The sequence below is a fragment of the Catharus ustulatus genome, chromosome 3 (assembly GCF_009819885.2).
Source record: "Catharus ustulatus isolate bCatUst1 chromosome 3, bCatUst1.pri.v2, whole genome shotgun sequence".
Taxonomy (NCBI): Eukaryota; Metazoa; Chordata; class Aves; order Passeriformes; family Turdidae; genus Catharus; species Catharus ustulatus.
Genome location: NC_046223.1, coordinates 109,684,666 through 109,705,560, shown reverse-complemented (window position 1 = coordinate 109,705,560; position 20,895 = coordinate 109,684,666). Strand labels below are relative to the sequence as shown.

The 20,895-nt window shown below is 46.8% G+C and overlaps 1 protein-coding gene and 1 long non-coding RNA gene across 4 annotated transcripts; one reads left to right on the top strand and one right to left on the bottom strand.

Annotated features, from left to right (window-relative positions):
* Positions 1-5,724: 5,724 nt before the first annotated feature.
* On the bottom strand, positions 5,725-8,117 carry RHOB (ras homolog family member B). Its single transcript, XM_033056031.1, has one exon. The coding sequence runs from the start codon at positions 7,801-7,803 to the stop codon at positions 7,213-7,215; it is 591 nt and encodes a 196-aa protein (XP_032911922.1). The 5' UTR covers positions 7,804-8,117; the 3' UTR covers positions 5,725-7,212.
* Positions 8,118-8,415: 298 nt separating this feature from the next.
* LOC116994372 lies at positions 8,416-16,184 on the top strand. Of its 3 annotated transcripts, XR_004417469.2 has the most exons (5): positions 8,416-8,749; positions 10,116-10,204; positions 11,615-11,732; positions 13,983-14,309; positions 15,075-16,184. It is a non-coding gene; the product is annotated as an uncharacterized LOC116994372 (long non-coding RNA). The 3 variants fall into 3 exon arrangements; XR_004417468.2 differs by lacking the exon at positions 11,615-11,732 and having other exon boundaries at positions 8,416-8,701; XR_004417467.2 differs by lacking the exon at positions 11,615-11,732.
* Positions 16,185-20,895: the final 4,711 nt, after the last annotated feature.

Below are 20,895 nucleotides of genomic sequence, written 5' to 3'. Positions count from 1 at the left end.
AAAGTGTTCTGTCACCATCCGGAAGGAATGAGCTCCCCAGCTGAAGGGATCCTTGGCTGGGAACACTTCCACAAAGAGCAAACACGGGGGTGACACACATCCTCCTGCCCATCACCGTGGGAAGGCGTGTTGGTACCTGATGCTGTGACATGAACTCTCTCCCATCCCATCCAGCTTCCTCCTGCCTCGAGATGCCAGCATTTTACTGTGCCTCCAAGATGACTGTCAGAGAAAATGGAAATTAATTGTGAGTACTTTTAGAAAGCAGTGTTTAGAAACCTGGAGTCTCTTTCAGACACTCATGGTTGGTTGGTTTAAACCTCCACCCCAAAAAAACTAAACAAAACAATATATATATATCTTTGCCTTTCTGATGTTCTTACACTTTCACAACAGGCAGTGATTTTCCTCAAAATTTTCCTGATCATTGGTCAAAAATACAAAGTGCCCAAACACTCTTGTAAGAGCCTTGAACGCAAAAGCCTGGATTTAATATTTTTATAATTTTGACAGGTAGTGTCACTACATCCTGCTTTGCACAAACCCCTTGAAAAACCCCTGGTTTAAAACTGACTCTGATTTCACGGGATGAGAAAGTTTCCTGCCAGCAGGAAGGGTCAGGCTGCTGCCATCAGACCCAGAGACTCCGGCAGTGGGACCGGACTCTGCAGTCCCGACTGTGCTGCTGCGCTCAGAGGGAAGAGCCCCACAGAGCAAGGGCTGCAGGGCCAAACTTCGTCCTATAAAAACCCCACAAAACTGCACAAAAGCTCAGGAGCAGAGAAAAGAGAAGAGAAAAGGGCAGAGAAAAGGCTCGTCCAGGGCAGACCCCTGGCAGATCCTCCCTCCCAGCTCCCCAAGCCCTGGGGGCTCCCCACTGCCCCCACCCTCCCTTCCCTGCAGAGGGAAGGGGACATTCACATGCAAATGAGGATGATTTCCCAGCAGGAAACCCGCTTTGTTTCCAAATTCATATCTCCAGCCCTACCACAGCACGCTTTGAGGATGCAGAAGAGGATGAATGACCTAAAAGCAACGGAACTGAGCGCTTAGCATAAAATCCCACCCACTGGTCCCCTTTACTGGAAAGCAAGATTTAGCAACACAGACAAAACCCACACAGACTGGCAAGTGAGGAAGGCAATGTACACACAGAGTCAGCTCCTGCTGAAGGCACCGGTCTGATGTTCTTACCCTGTAAGGTATCACAGCAGTGCCTTTAGCCCCCTCCAACAACCCCACCTTTTTAGCACCAGTTTGATCAACACGTAAGGAACGCAGATCTGCCCGTAGCTGTTAATACACCAAATGGTACAAACTTCTGAGTTATGCATGGATAACGCACTGCAGACACATACACTTCTCACAGGTGACTTTCAAAGCCTCTCACTTCACGGCCCCTGTGACAGAACTGGAGGGAGGTCTGTGCTGTGCAGGGTGTGCATAGCCACAAAACTGAATTTACTTGTCTGCTGCTTTTCACAGACCGTGGCTTACCACTGCCACTGGGAGCAAGCCTGAACAAAACTTACTCTCAACAAAAAACTGGACAAATTCAAGCAAATGGGGAGGGAGAGGGAAGTGCAACTCATTCCTTTCCTCTAGAAGCATTGAAGAAAATGTTCATCCATTACACAGGCTACTCAAATCAAGCACTTAAAAACATAGAATCATGGAAACAGAGTGGCTTGCTGTTGGAAAGGCCCTTAAACATCATCTAGTCCTGCAGCCAAGGAATAAAATCTGTGAGTGAATTACTGATAGTGACATTAATTCAAGTAAAACACTTGTGGAGTCCCTCAGAGTAATTTTTTTAATTTCTCTGACTGCAGGAGTTTGTGTCAATTCTCCATTTGATGCCTTGAGACACTACCTAGAAAAGAGGCTAACAGTGTTAAAGGAATAAAGCAGTTATTTATTAAAAATGCCTTCAAAGGACACAACTTGGGCAGTACAAGAGCCCAGCAGTGGCTCCACCCAAGATGGATGACAAGTCACACGTTTTCACACTTTTATAAGTTTTGGTCCATTTACATGTTAGGGTTAATTGTCTAATTACAGCTTCAGGGTATGAAGTCCCATCCTCCCAGACTGCTCCCCTCAATTCACTGTTGTTTACACTTTTTTTGGGCCCAAAACTGTGATGGTGTCCTTGGTTCTTGGGCTGGAAAAGGATTGTTTGGTGAAGAGAACTTGCTAACACTTTATATGAAGTTCAGAGCTATATACTAATGCTGCACAGAATCTGGAAAATATTAAACCTAAAAATTAAGGGATCATACTGGGTTGCTAAAAAAGATTTGTAATCTGTCCAACATAGTGTAAGGCAAATGGAGCTAAACTAATTTATTGTTCCAAACCCAGAAAGCCATTAAGACGACATGCAATTGCTTTAAAGTCTTGTGTAACCCCTCTGGAGTGTGTGGAGTTACATGAGGGTTAAAAAAACTAGCAAGCATAAAGAGCCTAATTCCAATGCATGACAAGTGCTTCAACAAACATTCTGCCAAAAGTACCAAGGAGATTTAGTTACTTCTTTCTCCCACCAAAGATGACTTATTCTGTGTTTGACATACCCTACAGAGTGTGCTTTCCATACAGAGATTCTCTGTTTGATCATGCAAGGACTACTTAGAGCTGCTGTGGGTAAAAAGGGAAAAGAACAGCAAAAGGTGGTTTTGACGTTCCCTGGGCAGCCTAATATTCAGTCTGCCCTGACAAGACACCCTCACACTGCCAGAGGGTTCAGCCTGGGAACCTTGTGGGAGTGCACAAGTGGTCTCCTCACTTGAATGGAGAGTGATGGAGATGATGAGGGGACCTTTCAGCAAGGTTTCCTACATTTCCAATTTACTGCTGAGGATGTGACAGCACCATCACAGGGCTCTGGCTCCCATGAGAAGAAACACCTTCAGCAGAAGCTGAACTCATCTTGAACAGACTAAGGGAAGGTACAGCCTTCCTCAGCTGAGGACATCTGTGCAGTGTGTGGGCACAGCTGGCAAAAGCCCCTGTGCCCAGCAGTGAGCACTGTGAGGTGAGTCAGTGGTCGATATTCCTTTGTGCTCTGGCTTGCTCAGTGCCACTGCTTCTCCTGCCAAAAGGTTACAGCAGACAGACTGGGATCAGATGAACATGAATTAGGGGAGCAGATGAAGATAAGCAAGGAGAGGTCCAGATGAAACCAATCCTCTGTCTGAATATAGAGTGTAGGTTGTCAGGCACCTGCCCTGAGCTCAGGCGCCCGCCTGGCCCCAGTGGTGCGAGACCCTCTGGGTACATTTGGGAAGATGCAGCTGTGGGGTGGAGTTGGTCAGTGTGACACTCTCACTGTGGGGTGTCAGATGGGGTTGGTCAGTGTGACACTCTCACTGTGGGGTGTCAGATGGAGTTGGTCAGTGTGACACTCTCACTGTGGGGTGTCAGATGGGGTTGGTCAGTGTGACACTCTCACTGTGGGGTGTCAGATGGAGTTGGTCAGTGTGACACTCTCACTGTGGGGTGTCAGATGGAGTTGGTCAGTATGAAACTCTCACAGTGCAGGTGTCAGCCTGGCCCTGTCCCTGTGTCAGATGGAGTTGGTCACTGTGACACTCTCACTGTGGGGTGTCAGATGGAGTTGGTCAGTGTGACACTCTCACTGTGGGGTGTCAGATGGAGTTGGTCAGTGTGACACTCTCACTGTGGGGTGTCAGATGGAGTTGTCAGTGTGACACTCTCACTGTGGGGTGTCAGATGGAGTTGGTCAGTGTGACACTCTCACAGCGCAGGGTGTCAGCCTGGCCCTGTCCATGTGTCTGAGTCACCATGGGTGGGATGTGCCACACCTTCTATTTCCCCTCCACCAAAGCAAGCCCAGCAATGTGACACAAAGCAAAGGAGTTATGTTTGAGCTCTGATCCCACCATCTGATCCAATGGGTGGACTCCCACGGTGATCTCACCCTGATGGCTTACTCAGCTTCACAAGTACCAGTGAAAGGTCATGCTCAGTTAAAACTGAAATGTGCTTTCTTGCAACTTTTCCCCCTTGGGCCAGAGGCTGTATCCCCTTGCTTGGGCAAAGATCCATTTGGAAATAATGAGTGTAATTACCTTGTAAGCACCTCAGTGGAAAATATTGGTATAGTTAATTATACAAGGATGCAATGCTAACCCATTTCCCAGTGTTTAAAATACAAATATTAATGCTTTCTCCTTTGGGGCTTTGAGAAGATTACTTATTGCTACAGCCTAACTGAATTGATAAGGTTTTCAGCTATTGCAATCATTTTAATGATAAGGTTTTGAGTGCAGGTTTAGCATCACTGGCTGGCATCATATGTTAGACTGTAACTCTGCACAGAGCTGGGGGTTTGAATGTCCCTGCAAAAATGAGGGTCCCTTTGGCCACAGCCCTTTAAGCATCCAAAACTGAAATCTCTTTCAAGGGATGTTTGATTTTAGTGTTCTCAAATTGAAGGTAAGAAACTCACACATTGACTATCCAGAGAATTGAAATTGAAATTTGAATATCAGGAGAACAGAGAAGGATACCAAAACCCAGGACTTAGGGACCTTTCAAGAAATCCTGATTAAATTGGCTACATGAAAATTCCTGTCATTTGTTAAGGATCATAGGAAACAGCGCAATAAACTCACAGCATGGACTGAGCATGTACTCCAGTATTTTCACATTATGGCTGATTGACTTTGCAGGTGTTGAACAAGGAACCTGTTATTTCTATGTCAGTCTGCCTGAAAAGCCCCATCACTTTCAGCCCTCTGCGAGCAAACGAACAAAACCACTACATGTGTTTTGCTTGCCTTGGTATTTGTTAACCTTTGTTAACATTTCTGAACTATCTGTACCCTAGCAGATATTCATAGGTCAAAACCAGAAAAAGTTCAATTCTCTTCTTAGATGTCTACAAAAGGAGCAGGGATTTATGAAAACAGAAACCTGTCCTGCAATTTCCTGTGAAGGTATCTGAGGAAGTTTTTCCAGGACAAAAAAAAAAAAAAGGAGACATGAGCACTTTGGGCACAGGCCTTATGGTTCAGCATCACTCACATTTTGCTCGAGGCCACCTCCTCCTGCCAGGAGCTGCTGCCACAGGCAGGAGCACAGGGCCTTGTGCACCTGCCAGGCACGAAGAGGAAGGGACAGGCACAAAGCCCTGCTGGGGATCCCTGTCACAGAGAGGCCCAGGCTTCTTAGGTTGCCATGGGAATTAACGAGGTCAACAATTGGGAAATCCATCCAGGCAGCTTTGGAAACTCCTGTTTCAACAGAGCAGTGTCTGCCCTCATGCCCTGCTGCAGCAAGTGGGGCCATGCACTTCAAGCAAAGGGGAGATCACTAATAAAAACTGCTTTTATCTAAATGCTTCCTTGAAAAATTACCCTTGCAGCCTGTTTTGGTGCTACACCAGCTCACTGGAGCCCAAGCACAAGCCACAGAGCCTTCTGTGCTCAACAGCAACAAGATGGATTAGTCACCACCTTGACTTCTGAGCACACTGCCACATGCCACACACAGAAAAACTAAGGAAGCAGCTCCCCCAAAGGGAAATAAAACCACCAGCCTCTGAAAGCTGCCAGACAGGTATTTCACCCAGTGGAAAAAAAGCCAAATAAAAGCATGTGCAGGCAAGGGGCAAACTCTGGTCTAGTTCAACACCACCCAGGTGTACTGCTGCAAGCTGAGGACACTCTCCGTGAATCACAACACTGCTCACACAACTGTCAGCATAGAATCTTTTAATACTTTACATAAAAAACTGCATACACTATAGTTTTATGTAAACATCATATACATCTCAGTTTTTGCCATGTCAGTTTATTAAAAACAGTCTCAGTACCACTATTGAGGGAAGAGGGAGGAAAGTAAACAAACATAAATGGATACATTTGTTCTCTGAACCAGAGAAACAGAAAATTATTTTCACCCAGGTTGACCACCTTGTGAAAATAAGTTTTAAATAAACCTTAATTCTTTCAACTGCCCTTTAGTACTAAAGTCTGATGTACTCACTGCATAAGTAACAGTGCTTTCACCCATTTTTTTTCTCCAAGGCAAAAATATACAGTGGTTTTATTTTGTCTTGTGTTGAAATCAGTTTTAAACAAGACCAGATGAGGTTACTGAGTAAGAATGTTTCCAATGCTACAGTGTTGTATGCAGATGATGAGTGCATTCAGTGTTTAAATTAAACATTTCAAAAAAAAATCCACCAAGTTGTGCAAAGTAACTTCTTTTGAAAATAAAAATTTAAATAAAGCCAATCCAACACACTCGCAGGAGACAACATTAAAGTAAGGAGCAGGCACCAAGATCATAATATGGCAATACCATCCCCTTGCTCATCCTGCCTCATCTGTCAGGAGGTGGATATCCAGCAAGCAGGACAGTTCAGCTCTACTTTCTGGCCTGGTGGCTTCTGCAGCTGGAGTCACTTCAAGGCTCCTGTTATCAGCAGGCATCAGTCACTCAGGGCAAGTTCCTTTGCACAACACAAGTCCCACCTGGGCACCCCCTCCCCACCTCACTTTAAATAAGCACCCCTGCACTACCCCAGTTTGCACAAGACAGAAAATGTAACATATATACAGGCTTCGCTCGGGATGACCCTCCCCTTCCCTCCCAGTCTCGGTCTTCAGGGCACTAATTTCCACAGCAGGTCAGGCTCAGGCTGAAACATGTGAGGGAGAAGCGAGGATGCTGCAGGCAGCCCGGGAGAGGCAGCCCCTTTCCCCAGCTCGCCTGGGTGGAGGCACATGCAGGCAGGAGGCAGAAGTCCCTTCGAGCATCTCGGCTCCACCGCCCTCCTCTTGCAAAAGAGAGGAGAGGCTGCCTGGGAGCGGGGAGCAGCAGGTGTTGGCAAAGGGGCAGAACCGGGTGCAACGTTTGCTCAGTCCAGTCTCAGCAGCTTTGTGTTGTTCAGTCCGCGACCAACTCGCGGGGGCCGGTGGTGGGAGAAGGCTTCTCCCCACTTTATTCCCAACACTCAGGGCATGCAATCCCCCCCTCCCTCTGTCCCCACGGCTGAGCAGGCACAACCCTTCTCGGCCAAGGCTCGAGGAGCGTGCTCCCCCCCTTCGCCCCCACCCCATCGCGGCCGGTCCCCAGCGGAGGGGACAGGCAGATGCCGTGTGCGTGTGTAACCCAGCTGCTCTCCACCTGCCAACAGGTGACCCAGCGCTGTGCCCAGCGCCGCGCTCCAGACACGCCCTATAGCACTTTGCAGCAGTTGATGCAGCCGTTCTGGGTGCCGTAGCGCTTCTGCAGGGCCGCCCGGGTGGCGGTCTCGAAGACCTCCCGGACGCCCTCCTTGGTCTTGGCCGAGCACTCCAGGTAATCGTAGGCCTGGATGCGAATGGCCATGGCCCGGCCGTCCTCGGTGCGCACCGGCTCCTGCTTCATGCGGGCCAGCTCGTTCCGCACGTGCTCGTCGTTCCGCAGGTCCTTCTTGTTGGCCACCAGGATGATGGGGACGTTGGGGCAGAAGTGCTTCACCTCGGGCACCCACTTCTCCGGGATGTTCTCCAGCGAGTCCGGGCTGTCCACAGAGAAGCACATGAGGATGACATCGGTGTCCGGGTAGGAAAGGGGACGCAGGCGGTCATAGTCCTCCTGGCCAGCCGTGTCCCACAGCGCCAGCTCCACCTGCTTGCCGTCCACCTCGATGTCCGCCACGTAGTTCTCGAAGACGGTGGGCACGTACACCTCGGGGAACTCGTCCTTGCTGAAGACGATGAGGAGGCAAGTCTTGCCACAGGCACCGTCCCCCACCACCACCAGCTTCTTGCGGATGGCGGCCATGGCCAGGCTCGCCAAGCTGGCCTTGCCGTGCAGCAGGACGATGGCAGCGCCCTCCTCCCCGCGGCCGCCGCCTCCCGCTCCCTCTCGCTTCTCACAGGGCACCGTGGCGAGCCGGCCCGCGCAGCCAGGCGGGCGCGCCCTGCTCTCTTTGCGCACCGGCACCGCGCCTCCGTACCCTGCCTCGGGGGAGCGCTACGGCCGCAGCACAGCGCCGAGACCCCCGGAGCCCTGCGCTGGGAGCGGTGCCGCCGGTTCTCGCCTTCACCGCAGCACACCGCGCACGACCGGCTCCGCGCAGCCACTGCCGCAAGCTGCGGCCCGGCGCCGCTATTTAAAGGCGCTCGCGACTTTCTTAATATAGCTGGCCAATGGGAAGGCAAGGAGTGAGGTCATCCCCGGCGGAGAGCGCTGCGATTGGCGGGCGGCCGCGGGCGGGGGGCGGGGCCGAGCGCGCGGGGAGCGGCCGGGCCGGGCCGGGCCGGGGCAGCGGGCCCGGGGTCGCGGCGGGCGGAGCCGCGCTGGGGCGGCCCGGGAGCTCCCGGTGCCCGGCCCGAGCCCTCCCGGCCCCGGGGGATCCCGGCTGGGCGCCGGGACACGGCAGCGCCGGGACAGGGCAGCGCCGGTCCCCGCCGCGGTCTCGCCGCTCGGGATGGCCGCTGTGAAGAGTCCGGCCGGGCAGCAGAGAGGAGCGGGCAGCGCCGCTGAGTCCCGGCTGCTGCTTTAAAGCCCGGGCAAAGTGAACAGAGAGTGTTGCAGGCGGTTTAATAAAATAAAAGCGCCCGCTGGGTGCTACTGGAAAAGAGCTCAACTCCCTTCCTTAAAAAAATCGTCATGTTCGACTCTCGCCAGCTCCTGGCCAAAAGGGAGCGGAGGAATTGTAAACCGGGAGAAGCAGCAGGTTTGCACGGAACCGGCCTTTGGGTCTCGATTTACGGGGATCTCGGAGGTGACAGCAATGAAAACATGGACGTGGAAAATGAAGGGGCGCAAAGCGCTGGTGTGCGGGGTTGCTGGGAGGGCAGGGAATCCCTCCATGGGAGCAGCTTGTTGGACCGGGCCGGGCTGGGCTGGGCTGGGCCGGGCCGGGGTGGCCGCAGTGGCCGCAGTGGCCGCAGTGGCCGGGCACACTCGGACCCCCGCGGCACGGAGCGCTCCGTCCCCGCTGCCGCTGTCACCGCTCAGCCGGGTGGTGTCCCCAGCTTCTTCCCTGCCAGCTTTTCCAACAGACGATGTCCTGTGGCTGCTGCCTCTCGGGGCTGGATCTGAAGTGTCCCGTTTTCCCAGCCAGCACTGGCATTAGTGAATAGGAAAATGAGTGGTTTGTACAATACCGTTGTTATTAAAAACTGTATTTTAAAATACCCGCTTGGAGAGCGAATGCATCACTGAGGACATCAAATTGCCTGACAAGTTACTTGCAGCAGACTGTTACAGAGGGATGTGTGTCCATAGGGCAAAAGGTTTGCTTAATCGTAGACATTGAAATAAAATTGATTTTCTGAGATTTTTGTAGTATCTGTTTCTCCCAGTCAAAAGAGCATGTCCCTGGATGCTGATGGACGAATTTGTACTTTGATCTTACAGGGGTTTGTACAGCATATTTTATGTGAACATAATACATTTTGGAAAAAAAAATCCAAATATAAAGTGTAGACATAGACACGGATGTTCTTCAGTACCTGTGGCCTTCGAGCGGGCCAAATTTCTGCCTTGCATCATCCCTTTAAATTTGTTGTCACTGCTCACAGGCTTAAATCCTTCACAGAGCTGTGTGCAAATCACCCCCGTGCTGCCATGTCCTGCTGGCCATGGAGCACTGGCAGCTCGGAGCTGTTTGCTCCGCAGCCCAAGCGCGTCCGGGCCGTTCGGAGGGGCAGACACGGATCTAATGTGTATTTTATATTCCCTGTGCAGTGTCAATCCGTCCGGGCCGTTCGGAGGGGCAGACACGGATCTAATGTGTATTTTATATTCCCTGTGCAGTGTCAATCCGTCCGGGCCGTTCGGAGGGGCAGACACGGATCTAATGTGTATTTTATATTCCCTGTGCGATGTAAATCCGGCCGGGCCCTCCCGCGCTGACCGCGGAGCCCCAGCGCCCTCTGGCGGCGGCGCCGCGCCCTGCACCGCCCTGCGCCTGCTCCCTGCGGCTCCGCAGCTGGAAAATCCCGCAGCTGGAAAAACCCGCAGCTGGAAAAACCCACCTCTGCGGCCGCAGCAGGAGAACCTGCGAGGTGCTGCTTAAATATACTTCTGATTCCGCTTGTATTTGACTTTTGAATCCTGCCTGTGTGTTTGCTTATTCTTTTCAGGAGCAAAACGTTTCATTAAAAAGCAAAAGGAATAATGCGAAAGAGCGGTTATGTTGATCGACTCATCTGTGCTGTGCCACGGAAGGCAGGTAAATAAGCAGCTTATTAATTTCAAAGCACACAGCTCTGTTGTTGCTCAGAGTGCTGCTGGCATTTACCTGTGTGCCTCGTGTCCCACATACATACTGCTTACTCTTTAAAGGCTTCAGAGCAGGCTGGCCTCGTCCAAACTGTCTGCTGGTCCCAGCTCCCAAACCGAGCAAAGGAATTACTCCACAAATGTCCAGCTAACCCAAGTTAAATCCATGGCATGAATTTTTCTTGCAACTGAGCAGTTCACATATATTTGCAGCACCCAGTTATGGTCTGAGTCATAACTGCTTTGTTTAAAAGTGAAGTCTCACATCTCTAGTCTTCCACACAGTTGCACTGAAGGGAAAGCACCTGATGTTTCATCTCTCATCTTTCAAGACAGACTTCAGCAAAGGCAATGTAACTCCTTGACCAAGAGTTAAAATGCTTTGTAAGTCTTTTTTTTCCCAGAAGTTTTGTATCATGAGACTCAGCCCTGTGACCAGCTCAGGCTGAGGTCACACTCATTTCACTGTTCTGAGGTACACTCCAGCAGCAGCCTCTATGGGGAACATCTAAGTCTGTGGTTATTACACATCTGTACTTAGCAAATGATCCAGCTCATGTATTTTAGGGCTGAATTTTAACTTAGGTTGTAGCTTTTATATTTTCTGCATGAATCTGCATTATATGCTGAAGTATAGTTCTTTAGGCAAGCTGAATTTTCACTTCTGGTTATCCCAAATGTGCACTAAGCACAGCATTAGTTCTGCTGCACCACACACATCTGTATGATTGACGAAGAAAGCCTGAATTAGGAGAGACACCACTTGTTTGCTTTTATTGCTTGTGCTGATGGCTTTGAGATTAAAACTCAGATTTTGTTGGGGTTTTTTTATTTAATCCAAGTGGCATTTTTTTTTTTTTGTCAAGAAGGCAATTCCTGCCAATTACTGGAGATTGTTTCCAGATTATATTCCCCCACACACACTTCTTGCTAAACAGATTTTCTAAAGGGCCTGTCTGTAACTCAGGTAATTTGTGTTCAAGCGTAAATCTGTACCAAAAGCATGAAAGCTCAGTGGGGAAGGCAATCTTTCTCTGTTTTGTCAATAAGTAGGCAAGTAAGTACATTGCCTGCTGTGGCATAACATGCTGAGGCAGCCATGTGTCCTCTAAAGGCACACAGAGTCCTGGATGCTGGCTTGTAATGCTGGCGTCCAGCATCCTGCAGTCCCTGTGCAGGCAACGCTTCTCTGCAAAGTGGGGAAGGCAAGAGGCAGTGAAATGTGAGCAGCTCACAGGCCAGTGTGGAAGAGCTCTGAGCAAATGTGAGAGAACAGGCAGAAATGGTGAGTATCTGTCTCTCTAAGATGAGAATTCCTGGCACTTTTAGGGACCAGACCACTTGCTGTGTGTCACCGCAGGTCCCTTGCTGGAAAAAAGCGGAGTTTAACTCTCAGAGCCCCTTGGGATCAGTGCCCTCAGCAGACAAGCCAGACTGATCTGCCTAGAAGCTGGAATGCCAAGGCACAGCAGGAGAAGGTGAAATGACCTGTGTATTTTCGATACAGAGGTTTATGCTGAGTACAGTGCACATGAAAGAACACCATCCCAAAAAAAGAAATGCTTTCGTGACTAAAGAGCTGTCTGAGATCCACTGGCATTGCTCTAATAAGAGAGGTCAGTCAGAAGCTGTTGGTTTCAATTTTTTCCAGTTCTTATAGCAAGACTATAAAATTCACACTTTAATAGAACTCAGGAAATATGGGTTGGCAGAGTAAAATTATACCACTACAGAAAATTAAAGCGGCCTTTTGTCTCCAGCTGAGGTCAAATTAAATAAAAACAAGTTCCTCATCCTTAGGCTAGAACTTTTAGACCTACAACCCCTCATCTCAGTTGAAGAACCCTTCTGTAGCTGTATGAAATAAAAGAGCTGACCACATAATCATTATACTAATGATACTATGATACTAATCATGTTATATACCTACATCACCAATAATGCCTTCGTAAAGAGTTCTCTCTGCAGAGAGACCAAACTTATCATCCTCTGGTTCCCTTTGTTCTCAGTTTTTACTGACTACAGACACCTTGCAGTCTTTGTCTACGAGGAAAACAGACAGAGTAAAATTGCTGGTCCAATGCCAACAAGATAGCAGGGAATTCAGTCTCTCTGTCTGGAGGTCAAGATAATATCCTTAACAGTGGCAAGTTCTTTATCTTTAGACTCTCCAGTGGATTCATTCCACTACTTTGAGGGTGGTCAGACACTGGAAAAGGCTGCCCACAGAGACTGTGGAGTCTCCATCCTTGGGCATATTCAAAACCCAGCTGGACACAGTCCTGAGCGACCTGCTGTAGTTGGTCCTGCTCTGAGCAGGGCAGGGTGGAGCAGACAACCCCTCCTCACCTCATCCACTCTTTGATTCTGCAATTCATTTATCCGTGATGCCTCAGCAGATCTGAAGAGTGATGTTTGGAGGGTCTCTGGCAGGTCTGCTCCTGTTTCAGACCCAGCACGGTCAGCCCACATTCCACCAGGGAGTTTGGCACACTCAGTTCCGCAGTGCTCGCACAGGATGAGTCTTTCGCAATAAGAACGAGGAAACTCCTGAAGTAAACATGTTATGATTTGTTAATGATTTGTGTAATTTCCACTTTATTGCCAGTAGATTGCTTTTAAAAACAATGATGTAATCGTTCTCCATGTAGATTGATTTGCTATATTAAGACACATTAACCTATTCCTTTAATTACCGTGGTCTTCATGGTGGTCTTTGAAGTGTGGTGGTCAGTTCTCTCTGCAGGGGAACCTGTCACCTGAGGAAGCTGAGGCAGCAAAAATACTAGAAGGAACTGGTCTAAGAGAATTGATGGTAGAATGGTGGTTGATGGTGGAAATTACTATCCTGTAAGTCTAACAAACTTCTATTTCCTATAAATGAACCATGACTCTATGAAGACTCAGAACACTTTCTTAATTCCCACATGATAACTGATCTATTAGCAAAAGCAGCAGGGATGCACACAGAAGAGCTACTGCCATTGTAGAATCCCACTAACAGATCATGGCAGGAAAAATGTCAATAAAACCAATTTGGAAAGTTGTTCGATACAGTGTTTTACATTCTATCTCACTCACAAAATTAAGTCATTCAATATAAAAAAATTAAATCTGTTAAGGACTGAACACTGACCATAAACAATATCTGAGATAATAAAACAGAAATATAGAGTACTGCAGGAGTCTTCATTACATCCAGATTTGGCTTATACCTTAATTTTTTATTTATGATATTAGGCAAGAACAAGGTAGTCACAATTTCAGAATATTCTGATATCGAAATTAAAGAGGGGAAAAATAGGGAAGAAAGGTAAGACAGGAGTATGGAGAAAAAACAAGGAGATAATGGATATACCAAACTAATGGAATTTCTTTCCTCATTCTACCCTTCACAAAAGCTTAAATTCCACATCCTGGGAATAAGTAATTTTGTACTTCATCTTTATTTTCAAGGAATGGCTGCTTCTAGGAGAAAGTTAGCTGTGGCTGGAGATCACCCCTGTGGTAAAATATGCTTCATCTTTGCTCTGTGCCATGAACACCCTCCCAGGTCCTGTGAGCCAATGCTGACACTACTGACACAGAGATAGATGGGGAAGAGATGGAACTCATTCTCTTGGATGTGTCAGGGAAGATTGAAGTCAGTTACTGAGATCTCTGTCCAGTGTTCCCCAAGGCTGCAGACATCTACAGGTGTTATTTTAATTTTTTATTTATTTTAACAGGACTGGCTTACAGCAAAACGTCCTTGATTTTTGGATTCCAGAAGTCAAAGTGTTATGCCTCATAGTACCTATTATTCCAGTGGCTAGAACTAAGATAGAATGAAGGGATTGAGAAGAAACTACTGCAGGCAATGAGACAACACTACAGAAGGAAAAGCTTAGGCTGCCAGCTTACCTGGGATGTTCTGCCAAGACAAAAGATGGTGATGATAGAGGCCTGGAGATCATTAACCAAGTGCATTACATGAGGAAAGGAGGAGAAAAAGACACTACAGGCACTGTGAGAAGTGAACATTATTTTGTGGCTGAATTTCATCATGTGGAAAGGTAAGCAGACATCTTTGTTGCTGTTCTGTTTGTGCTATAAAGGCTGCTTATATGTTACAGGAGGAAAACACCCCTTATCTGCAAAGCCTCACACTTGAAAGCTGGATTTATTTCTTTCTCCACCTCCAATACAGGCTGAAGAGAGCAATTCTAGGTTTGAGACATAGAACCAGTCTTGAGAAATGGAATGACTAAGCTACCGTTCTCCATGGAGATTTTTTGGTCAAGGGAGTTACAGAGAGACTAGGACAAAAACATAAACCAGCACTAGTGGGGCAAGCACAAGAACACGTTTTAGTGAATCTAATCCAGGTTCCTGGTAGCAAGACTCAGTGGCAAACAGCAATGCTGACAAAATTTCCTTCCATACACATCCTTGAAGGGTGTCCTTAGGGAAGGGTGTCACCATGCAAGTATCCAATAGTTTGCTGTGCTAATAGCAGCGGGTTTCTGACTGGCAGAACAGGTCTGGCTTTCTCTAGGATTCATTTGTAGAGCTGGCCCAGGCTTGGCTCCATAAGTGCATCAGGAATGCAATGTACAGCATAGAGTACAATGGAGGCAGTGCTATCTCCACCTCTTCTTCAGGCACAGGTGAATAAACTGGGGTAAACCAGCCTAGATCTGGGGTAGGATAGTCCAGTTTATGAGTGAATTCCTACCTTAAAAGTAGAAAAAAAAGACTAGACTTCAATTTCTACAGCTCTTTGTTCTTATAATATGAATGTATGTTAAATTTTTTCTGTCTTTCTGTAACACTTGCAGGCAGAGGACATGAAGAAGAGAGAATGCCAGCAACCATGCTGTCAACTTTGCAAGTCATTAACAATCTGGAAAGAGACTGAGACACACTGTCAAGCTAAGCAGAACATCTCATGGAGACACAGAGATGGACCAAAATGGAAAGATTTTTGGGTGCAATTCCCTGTTCCTCCCTTCTGAGAAGCACTGAGTCCTGGCAGCCCAAAGACCTGAGTTATGAACTGAGACTACACACTTAAGTTTTTTTTCTTACCCACTCTTCCCACCATTATTTGTCTATTGATGATATCGTGGGTAGAAATGTTGGAGCTGGCCAAGTGTTCCGTGTTGGATAGATTGCTGCTTTCCTTCTACATCACTTTTTGGAAGCAGTTTGAAGTCCACAATCACACTGTGCCATAACAACAAATGCTTCAAGGATGACATTTCCAAAAGTACCTTTCTTCCAAGAATCTCAGTGCTTTTCAACATGAATTACCAGCCCATCTCTTGGTGATAAGTAGGTGTTATTTCCATCTTCAAACTGAGAAACTTAAACTACTGCCTGAAGTAACTATGAATCATCTACTTCTTGGAGCTTTCTTCTTCTTTTTTTCCATGCTCTTTCCCTTTTGTCTCCTGGGCCATTCTTAACCTCAATTTCCTCTCCCCTCTGTCTATAATAATCCTCTCGATTATTGTACCCAAACTTTAAAACTCTTCCTCCCATGCAACTTGTGTGTGCGTGCTGTGCATAAGTGCTCTCCTAATTCAGGTAGTAGCATCAATAGAGCCTTTCAAAGAGCTGTATTTATGTAGATAGGTTTAAATTGTTATTTCCACCCTGTATGTGCATGTGTGGGTGGGAGGATTAGTCTGCAGATAAGTTAAAGAGCACAGGTGTCTCAGGTGCCTCTGATGTGGAGCACTGAACTGGAGGGAGGCAGTTTTGCCAAGATTCTGAGCACTACCTGATGCTTAGTAGGACACTGGGCAGCATATTGGCTGGTCTGTTTTCAGTCTAAATAAACAAGTGCTTTCCTCCAGAAGGGTGTTTTGTTCAAGACAAAGGTAGCTGGTTTTACTCCCAGTATTCACTGTACACATCTCTCAATTAAACTGTTGTTGCACTGACCTTAGTTTCTGTTTCTTAACATTAACCCTTTTATTGTTTTTTGTGGGAAATGTAAAGTTGGCAATCTGTTTCCACTGCACAGTATCTGCAACCGGAAAAGAGAAACTCAGGGGAGGTTTTTCATCATCTTTTCTTAACCTGTATAAATTCACTTTTTTTGCCACTTTTATCAAAAAATCAACGATGCCCCTCTGTCTCAGAGCACTTTTTCAAAAGATGTTTACTATGTGGCTAAGAAATCAATTTGGCTGGAGTCCACATTTTAGTGCATCTGTCTCCCAAGAGAAGTACAGGCTGGATAGTTTCCTGTTCTGTATTTTAGCATTGTTCTGCTATCCAGAAAGAAGGGGGTATATCCCAGCAGTCAGTGTGTTATCCTAAGGCATCTGTACCTGGGGTTGTTTCTCTGTTCCTCCTCAGGCTGTGCCTGTGTGCCTGTACAGAAGAGGCCATGCACATCTGCACTGCCAAGTAGCTGGGAAGAAGCAATACCCCATGGCAGCCTGGAGCTCCAGGGGTGTCAGTTCACCTTTCCCACTTAGGAATGAGTCCCCAGGATCCTCTGCAGACTCCAGTACAGGTACCCCTGCCAGGTGAGCCTGGGCTCCCACCCACAGCCCTGCCAGGATGGGTGTTGTGCTCACTCATGTGAAGGGCTCAGACATTACCAGTGGAAGAACTCAGATAATACCCACTGAAAAGCTAGAAAGTCTGTAGGAGATCAATACTTGGAAAGTGATATGTGCCTGTATCTTAAGGTTGGAACAAAAATTAATAGTGATGAATCCATACAGAAGCAAACTGCCAGGGGTCAATACCCAGGCTAAGCTTGAGCCAAAGTGCTCTCCTCTAATGTAAGTCATGCTGCCAGTGTTGGAAGGGAAAGGAGAAGAAAGAGAGGGAGAGGAAGCTGTTTCATTAACCTTTTTTTTATTATTATTTTTTACTTTGGTGTATTTAAATATTAAACATGAGTATTTATTAGGAAAATAGGGAAAAAAAACAAAGGAAAGAAGTACTATGGAACAGAAGATGGAAATTAAATGAATTTAATATATCATTCAACAGGGCCATTTCTAAGATGAAATACACTGTTTGCTCCCCATCACTCCAGTTGTCCAATTGAAACAGCAGGGGAATTCATACTATATTAGGTGAATATGATGTTATACAGTACAATTCGGGATTTCAGCAAAGCAAGTATGCAAATAAACGATCTTGATGCATTCAGTAGACAAGAACAAATAAACAAATAAGTAAAGTCAGTACATAACAATGAGAAAGCAGTATGTGAGAGCAATTTTCCATTTTCATTACAAAGATGCAATGCATTCCATAAAATAGTGTTGTAGTGGCCTGCATGCTTAAGAATGCCATCAATGCAAGGTTTGTAGACAATCTGACTTTGTTGGGAAAAAAATCAGAGAAGCTCTTGGACACTCATGTCCTCAAACACCTCCTCCAGATCCCATTTGATAAAGGACCTGACTTCCCCCCACAGAGCTCTACAGACCATGATAAGCCACAAAAGCCATGACAATCTAGAATTTGTTTTGTACAGAGATGTAGGAAGAACCTGCATGCTTCAGAGACATCTACAAAGTGATATATCAGCAGTGCTTTAGCAAAAAACCTCCCCACACAGCACCCAGTGCAGGGCTTTGCAGGGAGGAGCAGTTTGGAACTAAAAAAGCACCATGAGTTCTTTCCTTTTCATTGCCTGTTTTGCAGATGCTGTGGAGAAAGGGTAACATGTCTTGCTTGGCAAGACCATTCTCCATTTTGCATTAGTTTCTTATGTAAATAGGTCTTCCTAGTGGACAGTCTATCAGTTTACCTACTAATTCATCTGTTTACTCAAAATTATCTTCAGACAGGAAGCATATTCTCTTTTATGATAATAGATTCTCTTAGGCTTTTGTCTCAGTTTTCTTCATAATGTCTTGCCATTTAATCAGATTCATTTTGTGAAATGTACTGCATCTGTTTTAAATAATTCATTGTCTTGTACTGCAATGGGCAATCACTCAGAGAATGTCAAAGTATACAAGAGCCTGTAATTTGTTATTATATTTTGATGGAGACACAGGGCTGCATCATGGTATTCCTCCACAGCAATTCAGAGTAGCATATGAAAAATAAGAAAGACTGCAAGTTTTCGCCAAAACTAAGTTCTATGTGTCCCTAAGGCCTTAAAAGCTTCATCTCTGCAAGTGGACTTGTCCATCACTGAAACTGCCTCTGCACTGTTGATGTGTTCACATTTCAATCTGCTCAGTTGCCCAACACATGCTTTATGCCAGCTGCCTCCTGTGTCAGGGTGACACAGCTTTGGAGGGGACTTGTCTCAGCACATCCCTCAGGCTGTGCCTGTTGAGAGGACAGATTGGCAGACAAACATTCAGCACATGAATCACACCCATGACTGGTTTCTGAGCAGTTTGGTGCCATTGGGAACAACTTTCCCAGCTCAGGTGTGGCTGAGCCAAGCAGTGTTGCAAGGTGGATATGCCTGGATGCTGGGAATAGGGGATCTAGCTGCCTGTCATCATCCAGCCTTGACTGAGAGGGACTTTGTAAGCTTGAGGATATTAAAAGGAGCATTTTCCCTCTTTCAACCCTTTTGCTCAGGCAATAGGATAGTCTTGGCAGAGACTACCCTGGGCACAAGTGAGCAGGTCACAATCCCAGGCTGACAAATCCAGTGGCCCAGTGGAGGCAAGGCTGCTGCAGGTCCCCAGCCCCAGGGCCAGCTGGCAGTGGAGCTCAGTGTGTGTAGGCACGTGAGCACAAACACACTCAACACTCAATATCTGGGTACACATGTGATCAGTTGCACAGAAGTGCTCACCACACAACAAACACAACCAGCTCCAAGGGCCTCATCCTGCCCTGCTCTCTGGCAGATCATAAGATCATGATGAAAGAAGCCCTTTAATATATATATATATATATATATATATAAAATACATGGATATAGATATAGATGATATAGATAGATATAGATATAGATATAGATATATAGATATAGATATAGATATAGATATAGATATAGATATAGATATAGATAGATAGATATAGATGATATAGATGTAGATATAGATATAGATATATAGATACAGATATATATTGATATAGCTATAGGTATAGATAGATATAGATATAGATTAGATATAGATATAGATATAGATATAGATATAGATATAGATATAGATATAGATATAGATATAGATATAGATATAGATATAGATATAGATATAGATATCCACATCTATACAATGTGGATCCCTCCAGCCACTATAGCTGGTCCCTGAATCTCTCATCTCCAGCTGGCTCCTGCACAGACACACACAATCAGGTCTCTCAGCTGACTTCCATAATACCCCCAGCAGCTAGCCAGGACTGCCTGGTACCTCCAGCAGCCAATACACAGATCTCTGGTGCCTCCAGCATCCAGACCTTTGGTGTCTGTCTCCTCAAGCCTTTTATCCCACTCACCTGCAACTCCAGTGATCCACCTAGACCCCAGCACTCATGTGCACACAGAGCAGAGTCTCTCACCCATAAAAAACCTCTGAAGTGGAGTTCAGTGAGAAGCCCTTCTGACCAGGTGCAGGGCATGGCCAGCCAGATAAAGCAACCAGCCAACCCTTGACATGCCACTGGCCCCTTTTATCCCTTTATCATTGGGTTTTTCCACCCTTATTCTTTCCAAACCACCAAGATCCCTCCCTTTCTCCCTGAATTGTTCCTCCTCTAAAGATCCCACTGTAAGTCTTACACACTTCCCAGATGCTCCTGCTGTGTGTCCCACAGTGTGTCCTGTCCCCTGTACCCCTCTCAGCCCATCCAGCCTTTCCCTTTGGCTGAGGTGTGCCCCAGGCTGACACTCCCCAGGACAGCCCTGACAGGGGCTGCACCAGGGCTCATGTGCCCTACTGGGGGTTTTTGGGGTTCCCCCCACCTCCTCTGACCCCCTGTTCCTGTGGCCAGGCTTCAGTCACACTCCCCAGCCACCGTGGGAAGACACTTTTGGGTGTGCCACAGGCTCTGTCCCTCATGGACAGCTGCCTGCCAACACTTACCCTGGAGGGAAGTGAAATGTAGCTGTGCTTAAAGCCTTTGGCAGGTTAAAGCCTAAGTAAATATTTATCAATGGCTAAAGGTAGAAGAGAGAGATAATAAAAATATGTCTTTTGGAAGGCTCCCTGTCCACCAGTTTTCTACAGGAAGGTAAATCTGAAATGATGTTGCACTTAAGCATTGCTTTGCTTTTAAAAACAATGAATGGGCCTGGGTACATTTCCAGTGACCTGCTGTGAACCTGGTACAAGCTGCATCAGTAGTAAATTGCCAACAGATAAAGATGCTCTGAAAATATGAGGGAGGCAACTCAGACTTTTTCTTTATCCCACTCTTATTGGAAAGAGCACACTGGCTTCTTTCCCAACAACTGGAGATCAAGAGCCACAGGATTTGGTCAGCCTCTGCCATGGTTGTCAGAGCATCACCATGGTCCCTCTCACTAAACCAACACTTCAGCCTCACACAGGGACCACAGAGGAAAGGGTGAGGAATTGGGAATGAGCAGGATCCAACATCACAAAAACAAGCTTGTTATTTTCTTCCCCTACAACCCAGACTGCTGGATTCCTATTATAATTACACAGATTTGGAAAAGTCTCATGGTAACACCTATCAGTCTTTTTT